Source organism: Ctenopharyngodon idella, chromosome 13 (genome assembly GCF_019924925.1).
Source record: "Ctenopharyngodon idella isolate HZGC_01 chromosome 13, HZGC01, whole genome shotgun sequence".
NCBI classification, from domain to species: Eukaryota; Metazoa; Chordata; class Actinopteri; order Cypriniformes; family Xenocyprididae; genus Ctenopharyngodon; species Ctenopharyngodon idella.
Window position 1 is genome coordinate 6637525 of NC_067232.1, and position 26372 is coordinate 6663896.

Below are 26372 nucleotides of genomic sequence, written 5' to 3' on the forward strand. Positions count from 1 at the left end.
AAGTGAGAAATTGTGCTCATTCTTAGCAAATTCCTCCCACATTGTTTACTACAATAGACTGGCAACTATCAATTCCACCTGGCGCCTCTCTGCTGCACTATGTTTTTATAGTGTTTTGCAGCTCAAGTAAAGGCATGGGCTTGTAGACTCAGTGGATCGTGATGGTTTTGTTCTGGTCTCAGGGAGTGGTCATTTTTGGCTTGAGTCTGGGTTGGCTCTGTGTGTTCAAGCCACTTTGTCTGATTGCACAAGTTTGCTTGGACAGCCTTGACTGGCTTTACACGTACTGGCCGTAAGAGTCTGTCCAAATATATGCATCACTACCACTAAAGCACTGGCCCAAAATCTGCTCCACTCACTTAATTCATTAAAGTAGCAAATTAGGCCATTTTCTAATCACCAGCAGGCTTCTTGGAAATGCTCCTGTACAATTTCTCATAACTGTTGGTCTTCTGTTCTTCCTGCTGTGCATACAGAGGGCAACCTTTCCGACCTGCTGCAGTGTGTATGAAACAAAATGAATTAATGAACTCTTTTCTTGACTTTATACTGCATAAAATGCTGTTTTGTACTTAAATTACTGTTTATTGGACTGATTATATTTGCATTATGCTCTTTTTGAATTGCACTCCTTTGCAATCCAGCTTTTCACTGCATCTGGCACTTTAAAGCCTGGTGCAACACTGTAAAATGTATTAAGTTGACTTTTACTGACATATAAAACTTGTAGAAACCGATTGCCTCAATTTACAAGCAAAGTAGTTCATCACTTTTGAGTTGATAAAGCTTACTACAACTTTGTATAGGTATTTAATTTCTAAAAGCTCAATTTCATTAAGATTTACATTAAGCTTTAAGTTAAGATTTAAGTACACAGAACTCAACAAAACAGTTTTCTCTTGAAATCTGTTTGTTCATATAATACTAGAAAAAATCTTACATTTCTCATAACAGTATAAAACCTGTAACAGACAACACATGGTTGGGGCAACACTAGGCCATTTATTTGCTTCATAAAATGTTTTTGTTCCATAAAACTAATATATATATATATATATATATATATATATATAAATAAAACTTTGTTTTTATTACTTTTAGAGTGTTGTCAAAACAAAAACTTTTTTTTTAAATTTTAATCTGTAATAAAACAATACATATAATGCCAACCCAGGAAATCATATTCAAAGTATTCTGTCCCTAAGGCTGTAAAGAAGCAGTTTTGTAATCTTCAAATTTGAGATTTGGCTGGCCACACCATAAATATATCACTGTGATCTAGTGAAATGCAGAAATGGAAGACATAAAAGAGTTGTAAATAATTTTGTTCTGGCTAACTTCTCAAAACCTTTTCTTCTCTTCTGTTCTTTTCAATTGTTTCTTGTCAGATTGTACGCTATGAACCCAGTGGCATCTTGGGTAAAAGCCATACCATCTTAGGACTTTTGGTTTCAATTAAAACTGTTCTCTGGGTGTTTTTCATCATTAATCATGTCACATTCTGATGTTAATAAACAACTGAAATGTTGTTACACAATCAATTGTCTGAATTTTTTTGTCAAGTCGATTTTCAACATGACTTTGTCACATTTCCTAAATAACCCTTTATGTTGGCTACTAGCTAATTTGCATATTATCCTAAACATTATTAAATGAAGATTAGTGCATCCCAAATCATATTATGTGCAATATAGTATAAGATTTTGACTATTTTTCATTGTGACTTTGAAGCTATTTTTAAATGTATGAACCTACAAGTAATGAATTGTAAGATAATTGCAGATGAATGCAGTGTTTACTATCCCATTACCAGTGACCCATGTTGGGGAAAGTTACTTTTAAAAGTAATGCATTACAATATTGCTCTACTCCCCAAAAAAGTAGTCAACTTTTATAGGGGAAAGAAGAGGTGTTATTAGCTGTTTTTATGCAGTTTTTCTTGCAATGAGGGACTAAATTCAAGATGACACAGAAAGCGGTTTTCATTTGCGTACCCTCTTGCCATGTCTTCCCCAACTCTCGTACCTCTAATTAGATTCAGGGAAAATGAACCCTAATTAAAATTGTAGCGCTCTGGCTGAGAGGCGTTGTGAATCTGTGTTTTTTTTTTTTTTTTTTGCTGCACAGATCTTTTGTTTTAATACAACCAACAGACTAGGTAGCAGATTGCCTCGGCACAAAAACATATTTTATTAAGCTTGCAATTAAAATGGGTTTGGTTTCCTTCCTACTGCATCTACTGTTCTCTACCTCTGCTCTATCTGCTCCTGTCATCCAGTGTTTCTTCGTTCTGTTTCTTTGTCTCCTGTACATTAGCTATGGGAGTGGAGCCAATATCCTGTGAGGAAATGAAATCTAGGCAGAGCCAACGATAACTATCAGGAGCAGTTTTACGATTTGAGAGAATATGAATGTCACCTTTAGATCTGTAGAGGTTTGGACCAGGTTTATTGAACTCAAGCATCAAATTACTCCAGCCAGAAAATTTTGTTGGTCTTTGAGTAACATTCATGTGCATTTGCAGATGCTTTTTTTCCAAAGTGATTTACATTGCATTAAAGATATATTTCCTGTGACAGAATTTTTGCAATTCTGTGTGATTCAGAGGGCACTTACAAAAAGCTTTAAAACTAACAGATAAACAGGATCATGAAGGTTTTTTTTTTTTTTAAAGATGTATTTCCCCTCATCTACATCAGTTGTAGTTTGATGGGAATAGAGTGGTATTTCTTTTCAAATAACACTCCAATAGTGATTCACACCTTTATAATTTGTTCATAAGCAGCTCCCACAGCAGTTTATTGGCTGCATGATGTCAAGGTGTATGATATAGTTAAATGCCAGGGTGTTCCCATCAAACTACAACTGATTAAGCTACATATGCATGGCAAACAATGAGAAAGAAAACCCAGTTATAATGAATGAACTCTTTCTGACATTCCAGGACAAAGTTTTCTTTATCACGTTTCCAGATGTGTCCATTAACTAAGGGTTGCAGGAGTCAGAGATTAGCTAAATTCTTTTTTGTATGACCATTTGGCCTGTTTTCTGAGATGAAATTTTGTGTGTATGCTGGTGTGATCTTAGTTAAACAGCAGCTCGATCAGTACTACACTCAAGAGAGCTGTTTGCAACCTGGCCACATTTTCTCGACTCCCTGTTTGCCTGAGAACTCTGAGGGGTAAATGCCAAATTTACATATTAATGCTGTGGCATTCTGTGTCGACTTAGAAAGTATGTGATGGCTTTTGAGACTTCAGAAATGAATACTTTTATTCAACAAGGATGAATTAAATTGATCAAAAGGCACAGTAAGGACATTTATAATGTTACAAATAAATTTAAATAATAAACGCAGTTGTTTTGATTCATCAAATGTATCACTGTTTCCACAAAATATTAAGCAGCACAATTGTTTTCGGCATTGATAATAATAATAAATATTACTACTTTTACTGTATTTTTGATCAAACAAATGCAGACTTGGTGAACATAAGAGACTTCAGTATGGGGAACACATATTCACTATAACTTTTGTCTCAATAAACTCCTAATTTACTGCTTATTAATAGGTAATAGGTATTGAGTAGGATTAAGGGATGTAGAATAAGGTCATGCAGAATAAGGCATTAATATGTGCTTTATAAATATTAGTAATAAGCCAATATAAGCAACTAATTAATAGTGAGAATTGAACCCTTAAATAAAGGGTTACCAAAAAATCATACCAACCGCAAACATCTGAAATGTAGTGTGTAATTTATTTATTTATTTATTAAATAGTGACAGGGCAAATTTGGGGTGAAATGGGATTGATTTCTGAAGTTATTTTGATATCAGCGACTCTGACTAACTAATACAAGGTCTCAAGTATGTCCGTTTGTGTATGTCTTTTCTCTTTTGCAGTCATAAAGGCATCTTTGTTCACTATCATTAGACAGAACTGCACTATGTTGTTGTGTTGGTGGTATCTTTGTGATGCAGTGCTGTGCTTGAGCACATGTAATGTGTGGTGTTAATCTCTGCTGCTGTCATTAGTGGTGCTATAGGGAGGCTGTGAGATGTTGGATGCGACAGTTGTTTCTCTGTCTGTCTCACTCTCTTTCCTGTGATCTGTATGTTGTTGTTCTCTTATATAAGAATCTATTGCTACAAAACATCTGTGGACAAGGGGTTGTTAAAGGGGTGGTTGATTATGATTTCACTTTTTAAACTTTAGTTAGTGTGTAACGTTGCTGTTAGAGCATAAACAATGTCTGCAAAGCTACGGTGCCCAAAGTTCAGTGCAAAGGGAGATATTTCTTTTAAAGAATTCTCTGTTTAAGGACTACAACAAATGGCTGGTAGGCACTACAACAAGCTTCTTCTCGGGTTAGTGACATCACTAACCCTAAAATTTACAGAAACCCTGCCCCAGAGAAAATGCAACAAAGGGGGCGAGGCTATGTTTGGCTGCTTTAGAGAAGAGGAAGAGTTGTTGTAGTACAGTGTTGTTACCATGTCGTCATTTTACGCCAGACTGCTTCACAAATGAGGGTCAATTCAACGCTGGATTTGCACAAAAGATTAACATGACGGCACATGGCTGTTTGAGATTCTCCAGCTTTGTTGTTGTTGAGCAACCAAAGTGCGAGCTGTTAAAGCTCTGCCCTCTTCTGGAAAGCAGCAGCTCATTCGCATTTAAAGGGACAGACAAAATCGGTGTGTTTTGCTCACACCCAAATAGGGGCAAATTTGACAAGCTATAATAAATGATCTGTGGGGTATTTTTTAGCTGAAACTTCACACACACGTTCTGGGGACACCAGAGACTTATATTACATCTTGTTAAAGGAGCATTATATGTCCCCTTTAACTATGTGTATATACTGTGTGTTTTCTTGACGCATCTATCTGCATGTGCATATTCATATTTACTAGCAGGAAAGCGTGTAGAATGTAAAGAGAGTCTTTGGTTTCCTCTCCCTGCTGATTAACTGACCATGAGCACGGCTAATTACTGAATTAAAAGCGTGTAACGAGCCGAGAGTGTGTCCGATCTGGCAGCCTGGGAGAAACATATGCCATAGTGCTAATGTAACCTGGACAAACACGTACAGCTCAGAACACACAGAAGTCTCTGTCAGTAAAAGGTTTGGTTTACATAGTGTTTTGCACACTGCTGCTGTGGCTTTCACTTCTGATGAGTAAAATATCTTTGCACTGATAATAAATTCTGTCCGACAAACATTTACGGTAATGTAAATGTAAATTAGATTAAATGAGCATTATCAATTGAATATCCAATATTGATAAATCTCTAATATCTATCTGTTATCTATTAATCAGCATGGTATGGATATACAGTGCTCAGCGTAAATGAGTACACTCCCTTTGAAAAGTAACATTTTAAACAATATCTCAATGAACACAAAAACAATTTCCAAAATGTTGACAAGACTAAGTTTTATATAACATCTGTTTAACATGAAAGTAAGGTTAATAATATAACTTAGAGAAAAAAAAAATTCAGTTTTACTCAAATTAGGGTGATGCAAAAATGAGTACACCCCACTGAAAGTCTCTGGAGCAAAGCTAAATTTTAGACTACACATGTCTAATTTAACAAGAATTCAACCACAGGTGAATCTAATTATTCATTACACAGGTGTCCAGCAGACAGTTGACTATAAAAGCATGTTAAAACCCCTTCCCATTTCATGCTGTCAGCAATGGCACCACATGAGGAGAAATGTCACAAGACCTGAGAAAGAAAATAATTTCTTTACACCAGAAAGGTGAAGGCTACAAGAAGATCAGCAAATCTTTACTTATCAGTCAGAATACTGTAGCAAAAGTGGTACAAAAATTAAAAAAGATGGAACTGCAACCATCTCACAGAGATGTCCAGGTCATCCACAGAAGTTAACACCTCGACAGGAGCGTCTTCTGATGAGAAGGGTTGAAGAAAATCGGCATGCAAGTTCACTGCAGTTATCTAAAGAAGTAGAAAGCCAAACTGGGGTGACTATTTCCCGTGACACAATACGGCGTACACTGCAGAGGAATGGCATGCATGGGTGCCGTCCACGAAAGTAGTCTCTCCTAAAGCCCAGGCACAAAAAAGCCCGCCTAGAGTTTGCCAGGGCCCATGCTGACAAAGATGAAGACTACTGGGACTCTATACTCTGGAGTGATGAGACCAAGATAAATGTTTTTGGAACTGATGGCTTCAAAACTGTATGGCGATGCAAGGGTGAGGCATACAAAGAAAAATGCATGATGCCTACAGTGAAACATGGTGGTGGCAGTGTCCTTATGTGGGGCTGCATGAGTGCTGCTGGTGTCGGGGAGCTGCATTTCATTGATGGCATCATGAATTCACATATGTACTACTCTATACTGAAAGAGAACATGCTACCATCACTCCGTGCCCTTGGTCGTCATGCACTTTTCCAACATGACAATGATCCTAAACACACATCCAAGGCCACTGTTGGATTTCGGAAGAACAGGGTGAAAGTGATTCATCGGCTCCTGATCTGAATCCAATCGAACACCTATGGGGAATTCTGAAGAGACAAGTTGAGCATCACTCTCCATCCAGCATCCAGTCTCTAAAAGAGGTCATTCTTGAAGAATGGAAAAAGATAGATGTTGCAAAATGTCGCCAACTTGTTCATTCCATGCCTAGAAGACTTGGTGCTGTCATTACAAATCATGGAGGCCAGACAAAGTACTAGATGTAGTAGTTTTTGTTGTGGGGTGTACTCATTTTTGCATCACCCTAATTTGAGTAAAACTGAAAAATGTGTGATCTATGTTATATTATTAACCTTACTTTCATGTTATAAGTTAAACAGATGTTACATTAAACTTAGTCTTGTCAACATTTTGAAAATGTTTTTTGTGTTCATTGAGATATTGTTTAAAATGTTAATTTTCAAAGGGGGTGTACTCATTTACGCTGAGCACTGCATATTGTGCATCTCTAGAATAAAACATAAAATGACTATTAATCTTCCTGATAGTGTTAGGGTTTTGAGATAATGTTTTTATAATGGTATAATATACTCTGTGAATCTAATAGCATGTGATGTTACTTTCAACTACATTTTTTTTAAATTTTATTTATTTGTATGTGTGCTTTCCAGTATGTGATGAGTGGACAGTTCTTCCAAATCCCAGTCTTCATCGTGACGTCAACCGTTTTGGACACACAGCAGTTGTCAGTAATGGGTAAGTTCTTGATGTGGACTCTTTCCATTCACTGATACAATCAGTTTATGCGCTCTTCCTGTACCCAGGTTGTTATTTTTTCCACCGAATTTCATTTAGTTAAACAAATCATCATGGGTCGGGGGAAAAAAAAAAAACACTTGAATGTGTGGCCTTATCTTCTTATTTCCTTTGGAAAATTGTTTTGGCAATACAAATGGGTTGAATTACAAAAAAGGTCTGTTTTCTCTTCCACTCAGCTCAATGTACGTTTTTGGTGGTTTCTCTGGTGTGATTCTGAACGATGTGCTGGCGTATAAGCCTGCCAGCTGTGAGGCCTTCCTCGAGGTGGATCTTTGTCAGAGCGCTGGTCCTGGTGTTCGCTGCGTCTGGATCGAAGAACGCTGTGTACCCTGGGACTCCAGCCATGCTAATGACAGTGTGCCTGCCTCCTTCTGCCCTGCACGCACCAGTAAGAACCTGTTATTTTAAAAGCTTATGTTAAAACACCGTCTACGCAGAATTACTCTTATGGTCAATTATGGAGGTATTGTGACCTGTTTTTGAGGCTTGTTTCATCATACACTCACATTGAAATTATTTTTGTTTCGAATGAATCAGTAAAAGTGGGTCTCACATCACCCTGAAGGGGTGTGTTTTGTGGTGATAACTGGCTGACTACATTATTCCGCCTACTACAAGGATATTTGACAAAAATAAATGAATAAATGGGTATGAAATATTGATCTGAGTATCACAACATTGTGAAACTAGCAGGAAACTAGGTCCCTGGAATAACAGGACATTTAAGCAGTTTAGTAGTCATTATACAAAAATATTTGACCACAGAGTGCTGTGATTGACCAATCAGTATCAAATATTCCAGCAGACCATATAATAAGATAAATGAGGTGCCAGAATATACTGTAAGTTTGGAGTCAGTAATTTTAAGAAATGCCAAATCAGCATATTAGGATCATATGACACTGAAGACTGGAATAATGACTGCTGAAAATTTAGCTTTGCCGTCACAAAAACAGATTATATTTTAAACAGTTATTTAAATTGTAAAACATTTCACAATATTACTGTTTTAAATAAATAAATAAAATATATATATATATATATTTGTGTGTGTGTGTGTGTGTGTGCATATATATATATTAGGGATGGGGGAAAAAAAGGGGGGAAAAAATCGATCCATCGATGCTTCGCGAATCTCTCTCCAACGATTCTGGATCGATTCTGAGAATTTCAGAATTGATTCTGAGCTTATAGTAACCAGATGCGTGATGACGCTGAGTGTGCTTTAGAAAGATCCGTATTGTGCTTGCTTCCAATTCCTCACACACATAGGCCTACACCACTCGAATCTTCTGCAAAATAATCATTCATAAAGTTCAGAAAGGTTGAAGCGAATTACAAAGGACATTCGCGGGCTTCATTGCACAGGATGCCTGTGAGAGATGCGCGCTTTGATGTTACACATGCAGTGTTACACATGCAGTTATTCTACTCACCCTTCAACCAACGAACATTAAAAGGACATTTAAAAGTGTAAAAGCATCAACAAGATACTTTAAACAGATTTCCATCATTTTTACAGATAATAAATTGTATTTATCTGTGAAAACAAACCTGAAAAGAGACGTGAGGCTTTGAGGAGAAAAACGAGAGATTCTTCGTGCATTCCAGTGAATTATTAATGGGATATATCGTAAATTATATCGGGAGAACAGACAGTATATGTTGTCCTTTTTTTCATACTATTACAGTGGAATGCAAAGGGACAAAAGAAAATAATCACAAGGATAGAAAGCAGCGACTGAAAAGAGCTTTTGCCATAGATATTCTTGTTATAACATGTGAAAGAAAAATTGACAGCTCGTTCAGTCAAACTGATGTATAAGCTTTATTTGTAGGGCAACCTTATGATTTGAAATGATTCGTTTCAGTGTTTTTAAATGGAAGTTGCCCAAATCAGAAGTGCAACCCATAATTCGAAACGCAGTAGGCTAGTCAGGAATAAGGTGGATAGTTCTCGAATGGAAAACGTTCAGATAATCTTAAATACTGAAAGCACTATTTGTTTATTGCTTGTAATATGTTTCTTTGCTCCTCCTTATTATTTTCTACTTGCTTGTATGTTTTGAAGTTATAGAAGTTTAAAATTCTTAACAATTTTTTTTAATTTAGTAATTTTTTCAATTTGTAATTATTTAAAAAAATAGGCTACTTATAATTACTTATGTAAGGATATGTAAATGTAAGGATTTTAAGATTTTCTAGTCGGTAATTAATTAATAAGAAAAAGAGTGATCAAGAATTGTTTTGGAATCGGATCGTGACTCCTAGAATCAGAATTGGATCAGATCGTGAGGTGACTAAAGATTCCCACCCCTAAAATATATATAAAATCAAAAAAATGCCGCCTTGGTGTGGGCATAAGAAACTTTTTTCAAAAACATTGAAACATATTACAGACCCCAAATTTTTGAATAGTAGTGTAATTTATAAAATACAAGTGTTACAAATGTTTACACATCCTTTCATCTTGTGGGAATATCTATACACCTTGTTTACTATCCTACATCACCATCTCAGTGGGGTGAAGTTCACTGTACATCTCATTCAATTGAGTTGGACCATTAGCTCTGTATGTCAAAGCACACCTGGAGAGTATTTTTCCTTCCAATAAATCCTCTGTCAGGAGATTATTGTTAAGCCACATATAATCCTATTTACAACTTGATACATTGGGAGGCTTGTATGCAGAGCCACTCACATGTTCTGCTTTACCTTGATGGCGTGCAGCCTGTTTTCCACTGGGTAAATCCTGCCTGACTGTGGAAATGCCTGTTGATAATTGACTGAACAAAAGGTCAGTCGGCGCATAATAATCTCATAGCGATGTAATTATGATTGCGATGAAACCAATCTCCAGTGATTGTGGATACAGATGTTTTTTTTTCTGTGGGCAAAACTGGACCTGAGAGGATTACTGCAATTACCGCATGGAGTTTGGAGTTCTATCAGAGGTGGATTGGACTTTAATTAAGTAATGGAATGACACACAAGTTCGTGATGGATTATCCTGTATTGTGTGTATCTCAGAGAACTGTAATCGTGCAGTTTATCATTGTTCGTAGACACTATTTGGGTGGTTGCTCTCTGTATATTTACAATAGTATCTGGACTTTTTACTATACACTATGTATGTTCCTGATATTATGTATTTTATGTGTATAATATATAAGTAACTTTTCTATTTTTTAAAATGTTATTTATTTTTCTAAATTATTCTAATATGTTGATTTGGTGCTCTAGAAACATTTCTTATTATCAATGTTAAACAGTTTTTTTTTTGGATGAATAGAAAGTTTGAAAGAACTGTTTATTTGAAAAAAAAAAAAAAAAAAAAACTTTTGTAACATTATAAATGTCTTTACTGTCACTTTTAATCAATTTAATGCATCCTTGCTGAATAAAACTATTTATTTATTTTATTATTATTATTTTTTTTTAAATGAACTGACCCCCAAACTTTTGAATGCTACCTTATATATAATATTTTATGTTTATTTTTTTTTTTTTAACACATTCACATCAAAATAGATTGTTATTTTCCAGAGATCCTTATGTTAATCAGGGACATCAATTAGGTATGGCGGCTGGTTCCAAGAAAGTGCTTAAAAAATTTGTTATAAATAAAATGAATCAAGATATTAAAGATTAAATTACTTTTAAATTAAATCTTTTTGAATACTAATACCAAAATAAATAAATAAATAAAAATAATACATTGACTTGGTTATACTATTATAGGCCTACATTATTTGCTCTAACCTTCATGCAAGAACTGTCATTCTGACTGTCTGACAAACCCGAGCACAACAGAGATTAAAAGCCTTGTGTTTTATTTAGGTTTAAAGCCTTGTGTTTTATTCAAATAGGTTTTAATTGATAAAAAAATGATGTGCTTGTGCGCTTTTCCTGGACTGCTGCAACCGAGGCCAGATTTTTGCTTAATAATGCATTACATTTTCGATTTGTTTCTCACCAAACCCTTGTATACCTTCAGAACACATGGAATGTATGGCACGAGTTGCATAGGAATATTTTATGAAATGCTTGTATCCTCCAAAAAACCTTTGTGAAAGTCACCATTCTCTGTCATTAAATGGATACATGCAAGCAGAAAATTTTTTATATCTTTTTTGTGTTACGACAAAAGGTAATAAGGCTTTAAAACATTATCAATTTGAGTAAATAATTACTGAATTTTTTTTTGTGTGTGTGTGTTTGAACTGTTTTTCCTTTTTTTGTGTGTGTGTGTTTGAACTGACCCAGAGACAGTCACTTGAGAATAAACTTAAAGGGTTAGTTCACCCAAAAATAAAAATACTGTCATTAATTACTCACCCTCATGTCGTTCTACACCCGTAAGACCTTCGTTCACAGGAGCCGGCCAATAATTGCTGTTCTGACATAGAACCTGGAAGCTCTGGATGTAAACAGCATAAGAGAATGACACAGAAGAGAAGATATGGCTGAATAAAGTTATTTTTGTTTTGTTTTTGCACACAAAAAGTATTCTTGTCACTTCATAAAATTTAGGTTGAACCACTGCGGTCACGTCAACTGTTTTAACGACGTCTTTAGTACCTTTCTGGACCTTGAAAGTGTCGATAATATTGCTGTCTATTGACGAGTCACATACTTCCCGCATTTCATCAAAAATATCTTAACTTGTGTTCGGAATATGAACAAGGGCTTACAAGTGTGGAACGACATCAGGGTGAGTAATTAATGACAGAATTTTCATTTTTGGGTAAACTAAACCTTCAGGAGTGTAATTTTGTTTTTACTCATATTTATTTTCTCCCATCATTCTAGTTCATTTTTGTCCAGGATTTTCTCATTGTTTATACTTTGAAACTGTTCCAGACAAAAGCCAGATTCACAGTCAGGACAAACGTTTCTTCTCTGTCCTTGGCTCTTCCCCTCGATTTTCCAGTTTTAATTTTGCTGTGCCCTGTCCATGTCCACCTCCGCTGTTCAACTTTAGCCCTTACCCATGTGTCATTGCACACACTCATTTTTCACCACAGTTGTGAAGTGTTTCACCTTGAGAGCTCTGAGTCAGACCCTTGTTACCTCTAACCTCTAATTTTTGCTTTATGCTAATAAGTAGATATTTTCCTTGTCTCTGATGATTCTTGTTTTTTAAACCACAGATGCAGCTGATAAGCAGTGTCAGCAGTTTTCTGACTGTGCTTCCTGTACTGCCAACACCAATGACTGCCAATGGTGCGAAGACAAGAAATGCATCTCTTCTTCAAGCAACTGCACTGTGGTATGTCAACCGGAGGCATTACTATTAAATAGATACTATTAAATAGCATTTATAGCAAATAAAAATAACATTTTTCATTGCTGTGTCATGTTTTGTCTGCGTTCAGCTTACAATTGAGCTTGCCCGTCACCCTCGAGGTCCCCTGTACCTCAACCCTCCCCCTGCCATGCTGTCTGAGCACCAGCTCTCTATTTGGAGACCCGGTGTGCGCAAAACCGGCCAGGTGTGCAGTAATATAGCTTGTGAAAAGATTGAGTGGCTTAGAGAATTAGCACTTGTTACTCTTTGATTTCACTTGTTTCTTCCTCAAATAAATGTTCTTGAGGGTTTCCATGGATTTCTTGCAAAAATACAACACAATGTTGCACAAAACTTGCTTGTCACGTTGAAAATATGTAACCAGAGTATTTGACGAATCTCTTTTCCATTCTCTTGATTTTCAGTCTGTGAAGAACTATACCAAATGCAGTGTTCGAGGTGAGCAGGTTTGTAGCAAACTGGCAAACTGCAGGAGTTGCTCGCTTAATATCAACTGTCAGTGGGAACCACAACAGCAGGAATGTCATGCTCTGCCTGGTGAGCTGAAGGATTAATGGATGGATGGATGGATGGATGGATGCATGGATGGATGAATGGATGGACTAACAGAGCAAATGCATGTCCATATAAACAATAAAAGAAGAAATGTCTAGGGCCAAGGTCTTCAACCCTGCTCCTAAAGACACGATGTCCTGCAAAATTTATTTCCAACCAGCTTCAACACTTGTTCAGGTGTGTTTGATTAGGTTTAGAGCCAAACTCTGCAGGGCAGTGAGCCCCCAGGAGCAGGGTTGAAGAACCCTGGTCTAGGGTTTGTGCAATATGTAACATGATAATATTTTAGTGTGTATATGATGCAGAGAATGTGTTATAATTGAGAAAAGTATGATAAGGCATTAGAAGTAATAATAATATAAAGAATAATACAAATATATACAATATTTACAATGGCAGGATGAAACCAAACATTTGATAGAGGGTAAAAAGATAACAAAAGATAGTGAAGATCTCCAATGTAGTTAACCCTAACTAAACTACCCTACCTAGGCAAATACAAAAAAAAAAAAAAAATACAGGATGGCACTCACTAACCTAGTGTGCCTAATACAGCTCAAAAACTCTTTGAACTGACATTTATAATGATACAAAAGATTTCTGTTTGAAATAAATGATGTTCTTTTGAACTTTCTGTTTATCAAAGATTCCTGAAAAAACATATAATGGTTTCCAGAAAAAATGTTAAGCAGCACAGCCATTGTCAACTGTTATAATTATATAAAATGATTCTTTAGCATCAAATCAGCATATTAGAATGATTTCTGAATGATCATGTGACGCTGAAGACTGGAGTAATGCTAATGAAAATTCAGCTCTGCCATCACACAAATAAATTATATTTTAAAATATATCACAATAGAAAACAATTATTTTAAATTGAAATAATATTTCACAAGATTACTGTTTGGCTGCAGCCCTGGAAAGCATAAGAAAGTTCTCTCAAAAACATTTTTTTTTTTTTTTAACTGAACCCAAACTTTTGAACAGTAGTGCAAGTGTCAAAAAATTGTCACACTTGTCTCTGACAGTCCTATGCTCTGGAAACAGCACAGGGAAGTGATCCATTCTTTTTAACTCATCAGAAAACCAGGAAATCACAGGCGCTGTCTTGTGATCATTTTGTGCATTCAGGTTTGTTGACATTTAGTTTGCTGACCTGATGATCTTTGGAGAGCAAGATTTTGGAAAGGGTAAAGTTAGAAAAGTTAGGAAAACGTCTGATATTGTTTTGAGCACATTTCACGTGAGTTTGTGTGTCTCAGACACAGAAAATATGGAAATCCATTTTCACACTCTGAGGGCATCTCTACCTGATTTATTTGATCTGATCTAGTTTGAGAGCAGGAAGTGATGCCGTTGTTTGATGTATTATTAACATTCTTTTGTCTCCCTTGGGAAGAAATGTTTTCTTCTCTACAAGCCCGCACTTTGTACCTATGCTCTACATTTTCCAGTCTTCAGTAAAGATGTGCGTACACACACACACACACACACATGCACACACGCACACACACACACATTGGGATTTCATGTTTTATGGGGACATTCCATAGACATAATGTTTTTTTTTTTTTTTATACTGTACAAATTGTATATTCTGTCCTCTAAACCTACCCATCACAGAAAACTTGCTGCATTTTTACATTTTCAAAAGGTGTGTATGTGTGTGCGTGCGTTTTTGTGATTTATGAGAACACAAATTTGTATAATGATATGGGTATTTCACTGGTATTATGACGTAAACATGAAATATGAGGACATTTCACGAGTCCTCATATTTAAAATAGCTTTAAAAACATACTAAACAATGTTTTATTAAAAATGTAAAAATGCAGAATGTTTTCTGTGATGGGTAGGTTTAGGGGTAGGGGTAGTGTAGGGGGATAGAATGTACAGTTTGTACAGTATAAAAACCATTACGCCTATGGAATGTCCTCACTTTGATAGCAAAACAAACCTGTGTGTTTCATAGGCTTCCAACGATTTTTTTTTTTTTTTTTTTTTATCAGGTTAATGATATTTTCTATTGCCTAGGCCAACCTCTACCCTGGTGTGTGTGGTTAATGGAGCAGAGGTAAAGGGTCACAGTGACCTGAATGGTACATTCAGGGTTTGAGCTGGTCATTCTCCTGCAGTCTCTCTGTGTCCAATATCAGGATCTTCTCAAGGACATGAACTAGAAAGAAACTCACTGTTCAGCTGTCATATTTCTGACTGATAGCTCAATTTGAAAGCATACATACACACACGGACGACTTTATCTGCAAAGGACATCAACTCTGTAGTGAAGACATGAGTATATCCAACCATGGAAAATGGAGACCTTTGGAGCTGGATCACACATGAATTCTGACCTCAACTAGAAGGCCATTTGCAAGTCCAGTAATTATTCAAGTTTGCTGAGCTATTTATCCATTTATGGCTGAGCAACCCGTCAAAGAACCCAGAGTTTATTGTTCTATTTCCCTTTTCTGTGCTCTGTTGTTTCTCTCTCTATCATATGACAGCCTTTATCTTAGAGTATAATCAGCCGCATTTTACAAAATATACCCCTGAAATGAAAGGGAAGATGGTTATTTTACGCTATTTTAAGTACTGTGTGGTTTCATAATTGACTATGACTATGTGCATTTCCTTTTGTTTTGCTTTTCAGGAATTTGAGGGGTCTGTCTGAGTGTGGGTGTTTGTGGTTAGCCATCGTCATGGTTAATTATTCTTGTGTTGCTCGCTGTAATAAGTTCAAAACCCAAGGGTAGCATGGTTCTTAATTACAGAATGTAGTTTGATTTACACTACTGTTCAAAAGTTTGGAGTCAATAAGATTTAAAAAAAAAAGTTTTTGAAATAAGTTTCTTATTCTCACCAAGGATGCATCTATTTGATAAAAAAAAAAAAATACAGTAAAAACGGTAATATTGTGAAATATTATTACAATTTAAATGAAAGGTTTTCTATTTTAATATATTCTAAAATATTATTTATTCCTGTGATGGCAAAGCTGAATTTTCAGCATTTTTCCAGTCTTCAGTGTCACATGATCCTTAAAAATATTTTAATATGCTGATTTGCTTCTCAAGAAACATTTCTTATTATTTTCAACAATGTTGAAAATAGTTGAGTTGAAAGTAGGTATTGTGTGAGTGAGGCCTAGTTTGGACAGGATTGGATTTCTCTGCTTTTTTACAGCACACTTGTGTGGAGAGGGCTGGAGTCAGGTTGGAGATGCATGTCTGAGGCTGAATGCCAGTAAGGAGAGTTATGATAATGCCCAGCACTACTGTAAGAACCTGGATGGCAACATTGCCTCTCTAACCTCAGCCAGGCAGGTAGACTTCATACTGGATGAGCTGCAGAAGTATCAGCTGCAGGGGAGGGTGAGTCAAGCATAATCACTGGCCTTCGTGTGGAGGTTTACATTGATTCGTCTAGGTAATTGTTTGGTGTTAATCTAGAACACAGTAAAAGCAGTTACCAGAAGTTTTTCTAGATCTACTGCATACTGATTAGCAGTGTTGGGGGTGATGCATTGCAAGTAATGCGAGTTATGTAATCAGATTACTTTTTTCAAGTAATTGGTAAAGTAATGCATTACTTTTAAATTTACAATAAAATATCAGAATTACTTTTTCAAATAAGTAACAAAGGTTACTTTGTTTTCCCATTTATTGATTGACACCTCTCCTTTCCCCATGTTGAGAGAAATCATGAGTAAGGCGCAGAGTCGTTGTGCACTGTCACTGTGTAAACATGATGCTTATTGTAGTTCTAGACTAAATGTGAGCATGCATCTCACTTGCACAAAAACAGATTCAATATTCTTCAAAATGAATGAAAACAGTGAATAATTAAATAATTGCAATAATTAAATATGCTAAATTACACTAATGTACTTTGTATTTAATCTCACTTTATTAATCAACGTCTTTGCTGCTGACCTTCGATGATCCAATTCAACAATACTAATAGGCAAAAATCACATTTGTGTTTCATTTTTTAGTTTTTATTGCTGAAGAAAGTTTGTTGAACTTTCTTCTCCTGTGTCCTATTCTTCTGCAGTCCAGAATAGTGTGTAAAAGTGTGCCAAAATATAACATTTTTGTTGTTGTTATTAAACAAACAAGCAAGCCCAGCCTAGGTGAGAAAAAGTAACACAAAGATAATGTAATGCATTTCTTTCTATAAAAACTAAGTAATGCAGTTAGTACTTTTTAGGGAGTAACGTAATATTGTAACGCATTACTTTTAAAAGTATCTTTCCCCAACACTGGTGATTAGAAGGTAGGTGCCAATACCAGTGCCAATACCAGTGTATTATCATGATACTAGGTACCAGGTAACCATAGCAAAATTCAATAGCAACTAATATGCTGTAGAACACATTTATATTTACTTATTATAGTTAAAGATTTATTTGTTAATATTAATATAAATATTAACAGAATTAATAAAACTGTGGCATATTTCTCAATTAAGTAAACCTTGCTTCAGGTTTTTCCAAAAAATGTTCGGTAATAACAATAATAATAATAATAATAATAAGTTTTATTTATATAGCGCCTTTCCAAGGCTCAAGGATGCTTAAATGAGAAACATCACAAGCAATTTATCATACAAGCGTGATCTAGAGTAATACTGCCTGTTTACGTTCACTTAATACTTTGCCAAGACAGGAATTTCAGCATTCGGGTACTGAACTGTAGAAAGTCTTATATTGCTACATTTTTGTATTTCTTATATTGTTTCCGGCATTGAAATACCAGTACTTTTAGCTTTTCTAAAGGCCTTTCACACTAAATGCGATGTAAAGCAATGGAATAATGCGGACATTTAGCTTGTTGTTGTTTTTTTTTTGACTGACACAAGCACTTCTGTCTGGGCTCCTGATTTGTTTACTTAAATTAGTTCTCGGTTGTAAGTATATTTGCCTTCCACTGCTCTGAATCACATTTTAAAGTGATTCTTTAAACACCCTCAAATGTTGTGTCAGATATTTCTGTCCAAGTAAACAAACATTAGAATTTACAGTTTTCTTGGCAAATCTCTGTGTGTCAAGTCCAGATGTAATGCTAGATGTTTCGGTGTGTAAGTTTGTTTCTAAATGTCAGTAAAGCTTAAACTTCAACTTTACATGTCAAAAAACCTTACTCATGCCTTCAGTAAAAAGCTATTCTGCACAAAATCTGCAGAGTCCCCTTGGTGCTGTGGTGTAAATATTTGTCATGTGTTAATTAAAAGGAAAGGAGTGACTCTCTTCGTAATCCGCTCCCTTGCTGATTGCAGCGTGAGCCTCAGTGTTTAAGCAGCTTTTGTCCTTTGAAGATTAACACAGTTTTCTAAAGGACCCACCTTTGATGTGAAAAAGATTCACACGCGACGGTTTCTCAGTTGCCACTATTTTTTCTCTTTCCTGTCACTCACACAGTCACACTCACTCCCTGTGGCTGCACAAACTCACAGGAGATCTTAAACCTTTTAAACCTTTTAATCAAAGCACGCAAGACCTTTTCATACAGGGAAGTTGTTCGTTTGAATGGAAAATCTGAGGGGTTGGGGTATGTCAAATTCAAGTTTATTTAGCCTTGAATTGATAATTAAACTGTGCATTGGCCTTTTGCCTTTCCTTAAAAAAGAGAGAAAAGAGAGAGAGAGAGAAAAATTTTTATTTATAAGACTATAGCACATCTTAAACAGAATAGACAGGCTTATTAGCCATCAAAACGTCAAGGTGCTCTGAATGAATGTCCAGCTGGAAGTCTGTAATGAGGCAAAATCAAGTTCAAATCGAGTTCAAATAGAGGTTTATGAAGATGAACGCTTTATTTCTCTGAATTTCCCGCATCCGCAAATATGTCAGTCTGTTTATCGTTTTAACTTCAGACGTCTTTCTGTTCTTCACACTAATGTTCATAATCAGAGTATTTATGAACACAGAGCGATAACAACTCATTGAACCTGTGTTCAAAGCAACTTTAATGCATTCAAACATGTTAGATATGTGGCTCAGTCACATTTAAATACCAAGCAAACAGAAACAGGTGCCAAAAATGTATGTATTTAATATATATTGTTTTTCTTTTCAAGTATTTCATTCTTTTATTGTGACTTTTTTCTAAATGAAATATCAAATTGAATTTTAATTATGAAATTAAAAACATGCTCATCATAGAAGAGGTCTATTCAGGTCATTGTATGAATTATGTTTTTTTAATGTAGTTTTAAAAAAAATAAGTGTCATGCCTTTGACCCATAATTAAGCTAGTTTTGACCCTGTTTGGACATATTTTTTTATGTTGCACAACATTTTTAAGATTGAATCTAATCATCTTGCCTAACTGACTATAGCCATTGATACCCATTCTTATGTGGATGTTACAATGTTTAGTGTATGTGTGTGTATGTGTGACATGAACATAGCTGTTTTCTCTCTTGCAGAAACTTACTCCCTGGGTGGGTCTAAGAAAGATAAATGTTTCATACTGGGGGTGGGAGGACATGTCTCCCTTCACTGCCAGCACGCTGCAGTGGTTACCAGGGGAGCCAAGTGACTCAGGGTTTTGTGCGTACCTGGAAAGAGCTGAGGTTGCCGGACTCAAAGCCAAACCCTGCACTTCCAACACCGAGGGGCTGATCTGTGAGAAGCCAGTTGGTGAGAAAAGTTTTCGTTGGTTTGTTTTTTTTTGCGCACTTTCTTTGTAACATGAACCTGGAGGTGATTCAACGCCTGCTCTGTGGTGGAAGCTGCTCTTACACATCATACCCAAACTCAATCGGCTCCCACAGAAAACTCCACAGAGTTCTGAAGAATTGGGAAGTCTGGCATTCACACAGTTCTACGCATCCTTAAGTAGACTTTTATTAAATATGTTTTGTCTTAATTTGGTAATGCTTTCAGTTAGCAGCAGTTCGGGTGTTGTATTCTCAGCTCTGTTAACATAAACTTTGTTTAATGCCTGTTCCACAGAATTCTGCAGATTTCCCCTTACATTTTATGCAGATTCAGTTTGGGCCTGCTCATGGTTTTATGTGTCACATATGTCAAGGTGATTTGGTGTCTGCATCTGCCATAACATTTGTTTCCATGTAGTGTTATCACACAAATAAGGAAATAAACATATTACTAGGTTTTATTAAAGTTTGATGAAAAAATAATGTCCAGTTAAAACAAGGAGCTATAGTTCCTTGCTTTTCTTCCAATTTCTTTGAATTTTTTCAGTTTTGTAAATGAGCAGAGCTGTTGGGTACTCTCTCACATCTTCTGTTTCCTTGGCTGCAGTATGGTTATTGGACCTGTTTGAAACGTAGTATAGAGACTCAGAGGAAGCACAAATTAGGCCTTGAACTAGAGTTGGACACTCCCCCCTACAGACACATGCAAAGAGCATAAAGAATGAATGTCAACTCATCCTCCCCTCATCTCTGTGTTTATTCTGTTCATTTTCATGTCTTATTTATGTTCTTCTGCTCATTGTGCTCATTTCAATTCTTTCTCTCACTCTACAGTAGATACCAAACCAGTTCTTTGGGGCAATGGGTATAGAAATGGTCATTATCATAAATATAATACACATTGTTTATACCATCATCTTTTAAGTGTGATAAAAATGCAGAACTATTATTATAGCTATAGAGTATATTACAATACATAATTGCAATGGGGTGCAAAACCCTGAGACCACATTGAAATGTGGGATTCAAAATTTAATTTTAACCTTGAAATAAGCAAAGTCTTAGGATACATATTGGACAAATTAAAACTTTAATGATTTTTTTTTATATATATATATATATATATATATATATATATATATATATATATTTTTTATATATATATATATATATATATATATTTTTTTTTATATATATAATTTTTATATATATATATATATATATATATATATAATTTTTTACATAATAAAAAAATCATTATATATATATATATATATATATATAAATGTTTAAGGTTCTGTTTCTCAGTTGCTAATCAAAGTCAATTTCTTGACATTGATCATGTGACTGTACAGATGTTCTTGCTTCCATTGAAGCATAAGATGCTCTTTGAATCATTCTCAAATCAGATTGGATAACTTGATCATCATGTTTTACACAAACTTGTGGAGTTTATGCCAGTGTTGTCGTTGTTAACTAAAACTATTAAAAATCATTTGCATTAATTGAAATAAAGCTCAAATAAAATAAAATATAAATATTTGATGGTAAACTTTGAGAGAAATGTTTCCTTGGCAACTAACTAAAAATAAAATAAGTACAAAAATTACTAAAAATAAACACCAAAATAAAATAAGGCAAAATAAAAATTATATACAAAAAAAACTAACAAAAATGACAAAAACTAAAAAAAAAAAACTAAAAAAAAAAACTAAAACAAACAAAACTAAAATTAAAAGTGTTAAAAAAAGGCTAATTCAAAATAGTTTTAAAATATATTAATATAATACTAAAGTATCACTGAATCATTCAGATATTTAATAAAAAGCAGACCATAAGATCTGAAACTCATGTTAATTTTTCAATTAAAATTTTCTGTCATTGTAATGCTGATAATATAATTTCTTATAATATTGTTCATTACATTTATAGAATGAAAAAATATTTAGTTTTTCACTAGTGGTCTTAGACTTTTGGACTCTTACTGTATCTTATCAGGAAATTGTATTGTTGTTTAAATTTTTCAAATGATGTAATTTGCTTGAAGGTCATTGCAATACTGACTACTGCATTTTCCTCCCTCAGTGAGCCCAAACCTTAGCGTGCGTCCATGTAAGATGCCCTGCGCCCTGCGAACCACCTGTGCCAACTGTACCAGCCAAGCCATGGAGTGCATGTGGTGTGGCAGCACCAAGCGCTGTGTGGATTCCAACGCGTACGTCATCTCCTTCCCCTATGGCCAGTGCCTGGAGTGGCAAACTGGAGACTGTGGCGGTGAGTGCTCGCTTGTACTATCAAGGACACACACACATTAAGATACATGGCAGACTAGAAGCTGGAGTTATGAGTACACACTATTCTTGTGAACACACACACACACACACACACACACACACACACACACACACACCTACCTTCCTTCTAACTCGTTTACTTTCCACCTTCTCATTTTTCCCTTCTGTTGCGAGCCTAAGGGAGATTGAGTTCTGAGAGAGCAGATGCTGTGAACGCTAAGTCTGCTGCACAGGCAGGTATCAAACTCACTATAAACTCCTGTCACACTCTGACTGGCCTCCACCGGAAAAATCTATAAACTATCGACGTCTGTCCGGCCTTGCACATGAGAGCAAGACCCTGCACAAAGAGAAAAAAAGTCATTTAGATTTTAGCCTCATTTTCATCTTATTCAGACTTTTGACTTGTGGCACAAAGTCTGGTCATCATTGCAGGTTTTCTGATGAAGAATTGCCCACTTGGACAGCAAGAGATTGTCTGATTGTCTTGTAAAGTGACCAAAGACTGTTTGTTTTTATGTTTACATGCCGTTTAGTGATGGGGTTTTCCAAAAAGAAATAATAGCAATTCAGCACTGCAAAAAATTCTTTAAAGCGACAATTTAACCAAAAAGTAAAATCCTGCAAACATTTTCTCACCCTCGTATCATTCCAAATTTCTGCAAACACAAAAGAAGATTTTTATGAATGCTGAGAACCAATCAGTTTTGCTGACCATTGATATCCGTTGTATGGATTAAGATTAAGACATTTTAAGACATTTCTCAAAATATGTTCTACAACATTCAAAATATGTTGTAGCACCACCTATAGGTAAAATTTGACACAACTTGGCGTGCATCCTTAGAATGTCTGGTTGTCTATGTATGCCAAGTTTTGTTAAGTTTGGATTTTGCCTTCAGCAGATAGGTCAGTTCAGTTCATAAAACTGACAGAAAAGAAATGTAGGAAATGCAGGATTTAATTTTGTTTTTAGCCCTTATTGTTCTAGAGATATGAACAGAAATACAAATGTCTATATTATAGTGCAACCTAGTCGCAGACAGATGTGTGTCTATGTCTTGAGTAATGGATTTCTGACTATTCCACCAACTTTGGTGTCTCTACAACTTGGTACAGACCTGGCAGATAAAGAATAAGAACAATAAGAGTAGGAATAATAAGAAAATTGGAAAGAAAACACAATAGTGTTCCAAAACCGTTGGTGCGTAAACCCCCCAATTTTACTTTTTTTGCAGGGAAATAAGCACAACAGTTTCTGTGAACAGAAACTTTAATAGAATATTTTTTGTAAAGATTTGATGTCTCTAATCTGGCAAATCTAGTGAATATTCCATCAATAAAATTGGTAATTTTATCAGTTTGGTTCCTTGTAAATCCAGCTTTGTTGTTGAGACGCTTTTCAAATACTCTCATTTCCGTAAAGCCTCGATTTCAGCCACCACTTACCATTTTTATGTACATCATGGGTCAGTGTGCAAACTGTGGGCGGTTCATGGGTGTGCCGTCTGAAACTGAGGCTGTTCAGATCTCTGCTCAGTCACTTTACGATTCAACAGCTCCTCTAGTTCCTTCTAAGTAGATTTGCAGAAATATCCCTATACACAAGAGCGATATCATGTGGTCCAAAACAACAGAACCTTGCCAAAGTATCTGAAATGACTGATGGTAATCGTCTCAGAAAGGCCTTATGAGTAGCTGACGCGGACTTACCTTGTATAGTCATCAGCAAGTTTGTAGACGCATGGAATCATTCTTTTCTTCTGCATTAAGAGGCACTAGAGCTGGCATCGTAATGCGGCGTAAATGAGCAGCAGCAACAGGGACGAGAATGAAAAATAGATATGCAGTCCAACTGAGAGGCGTAATGCTTAATATCCAACATATTTCTCTAGAAAAAAATACTACTACAAAAACCTGACAGGTGAAATTGCCTGTCTATAGTGTCTCAGGAAGTTGAAAGTCTTTTCATGGCCTTGAGACCCTGAGACCACAAACTCCCCTTCCATTCGCCATTATAGAGTTACAAAGATATTACTGTTCTTTCTCTGTGGATGTGCTAGTCATTGATTTTATCTGGACTGCAGAGACTAAAGGCCTCCAGTGCATTGTTAACTGTGATGTTGATGGCTGTATTTCATAGAGGCGATCTGTCAGACAATAAACATCATTAAGGTCAGCCCTCTGATGGAAGTGAATTGCTAGAGGATCCCTTTTCTACCTCCAAGGAGTCAGTTCATGGCCACAGCAAATATTTTGCTGGGTGATTCTTTGGTGTGAAATGCCCCATAGATGTACCTGTTGTGATAGAGGATAATTTAATTAGAAAAAGTGCAGTTTTCATATTTAAACAAAGGCCCACACAGAGATAAAGAAACAGCTTGACAGCACGATAATATGCACCTAATCAAAATGGAAATGAACTTCTTCACTGGCTCAATATACTCAGCAAATATAGCCTTTTCAATGCGGAAGTTGAGATAAAAGAAATACCATATCGTACAATGCGCCAGCATGTTGCAAGTCAGCCGCGTCCATTGTGTTGTACTGTTACGGTACAAAATGAGTTTGAAGTATTTGTAATTTTTTGTTTTCAAAAAGTCTTTTTATTATTAAGTCTTTAAACACAGACAAATGTGTGAACTTTCTTGAGGCAAAAAGTAAAGCTGTATGGTGAGCATACTTTTTTTCATAACTCTAGTCTCAGCCTCAGACGTCACGCCCACGGACGTTTAGCTGAACATCTGATGCATATGGCACACTTAACTGGAAACACTTAGAACCGTGAGAATGAGCATGTATCAGGATCAACTAAACGCTGGAGTTTCAAAAGTATGTGAAGTTTGTGGCTCCATTGTCGCAGTATTAATAATTAATAATTAAAATAATAATTTATTAGATGCATGCCGGTCTGTTATTGTAATGCCATCACTTTACATTTTCACATCCCTAAAATTGACGCGGAGCAAAACAAACTGTCACTGGTTGCGTTTCATGTCAGTCAAACGCCCTCTTGGGCGGTCCTTGGCCAATCAAAGCTGCAATAGAGTCCGAACCTTCTGCCGTCAGTCTGAAGGTCTGGCTACGTGAGAATATCATAACTTTACACCTCCTTATCCTTTGTTTAAATGTATAATCTTACCAAAAATTATACCTCTCTATTTTGTTTAGTCATTGTGGATAAGAGTTTCAACATTAGAAAAGGTTCACCCCGAAAATATTTTGCAAAAGAAGAAGAAGAAGAAATAAAAAAAGATATGTACACTACCATTCAGAAGTTTGGGGTCAGTGTTTTATGCTCACCAATAAATTTATTTGATTAAAAATAGAGTAAAAACAGCAATATTGTGTATTATATTATTGCAATTCAAAATAACTGTTTTCCATTTTAATATATTTTAAATTGTAATTTATTCCTGTGATGGCAACGCTGAATTTTCAGCAGCCATTAAGTGTCTTAAGTGTCACATGATCATTCACAGATCATTTTAATATGCTTATTTGGTGCTCAAGAAACATTTCTTCTTATTATTATCAATGTTGAAAACAACTGAGCTGATTAATATTTTTATGGAAACCATCATGCATTATTTTTCAGGATTCTTTGAATAGAAGGTTCAAAAGAACAGAATTTATTTGAAATAAATTTTTAACATTTTTTTTTTTTACTGTAAATTTTGATTAACTTAATGTGTCCTTGCTGAATAAAAGTTTTTTTTTTTTTTTTTTTCAAAAGAAAAAAATAAATCGCATTGACCCTAGGCTTTTGAACGGTATTGCACACTTGCATGAGATGAAGACTCATATCAGTATGAAATCACATGTCCAAAGATGTGTGTAAAAATGTAAGAATCAGTCGCTGCAAAACCCATTATTCTGAATATTTACGGGGACGTGCCTCCCTGAATGTCTATGTGGTTTTGCATGTGACTTCCTTTCTCTGGAAAGTTACATAGACCAGCAATAATTCTCTATTAAAATCTTTTCTTTTCCGCTTTATGCTTGTTAATCCTGACTGCAATCTATTTGACAGGTGTCCCTGTCCCTGGTGAACCTGTCCACAAGGCAGATGTTGTCTTGCTGTAGACAGAGATTTCATGTTGTCATTGGGTCAGATATGTCTAGATCAGATTTTAATTATGTTAAATTTATAAATGTTTTAACACTTGTGTTAAAGGTTCATTTGAAGGAAATGTTCTTTTGAGAAAAAAAATTCACAACATTGAGAATGTCGTATAGATTTGCATATGTAATGAATGTTT

At 35.5% G+C, this 26372-nt stretch overlaps 1 protein-coding gene across 10 annotated transcripts in view; it reads left to right on the forward strand.

Moving 5' to 3' along the window:
- Positions 1-26372, forward strand: part of atrnl1a (attractin-like 1a) — a 243238-nt gene that overhangs the window by 54040 nt on the left and 162826 nt on the right. For all 10 annotated transcript variants that reach the window (XM_051916269.1, XM_051916266.1, XM_051916265.1 and 7 more), the window contains 8 exons: positions 7134-7218; positions 7458-7669; positions 12435-12553; positions 12660-12776; positions 12997-13129; positions 16337-16524; positions 19583-19796; positions 21902-22090. In XM_051916269.1, the coding sequence (XP_051772229.1) occupies positions 7134-7218; positions 7458-7669; positions 12435-12553; positions 12660-12776; positions 12997-13129; positions 16337-16524; positions 19583-19796; positions 21902-22090 (1257 nt within the window). The remainder of the gene's footprint in view (positions 1-7133; positions 7219-7457; positions 7670-12434; positions 12554-12659; positions 12777-12996; positions 13130-16336; positions 16525-19582; positions 19797-21901; positions 22091-26372) is intronic.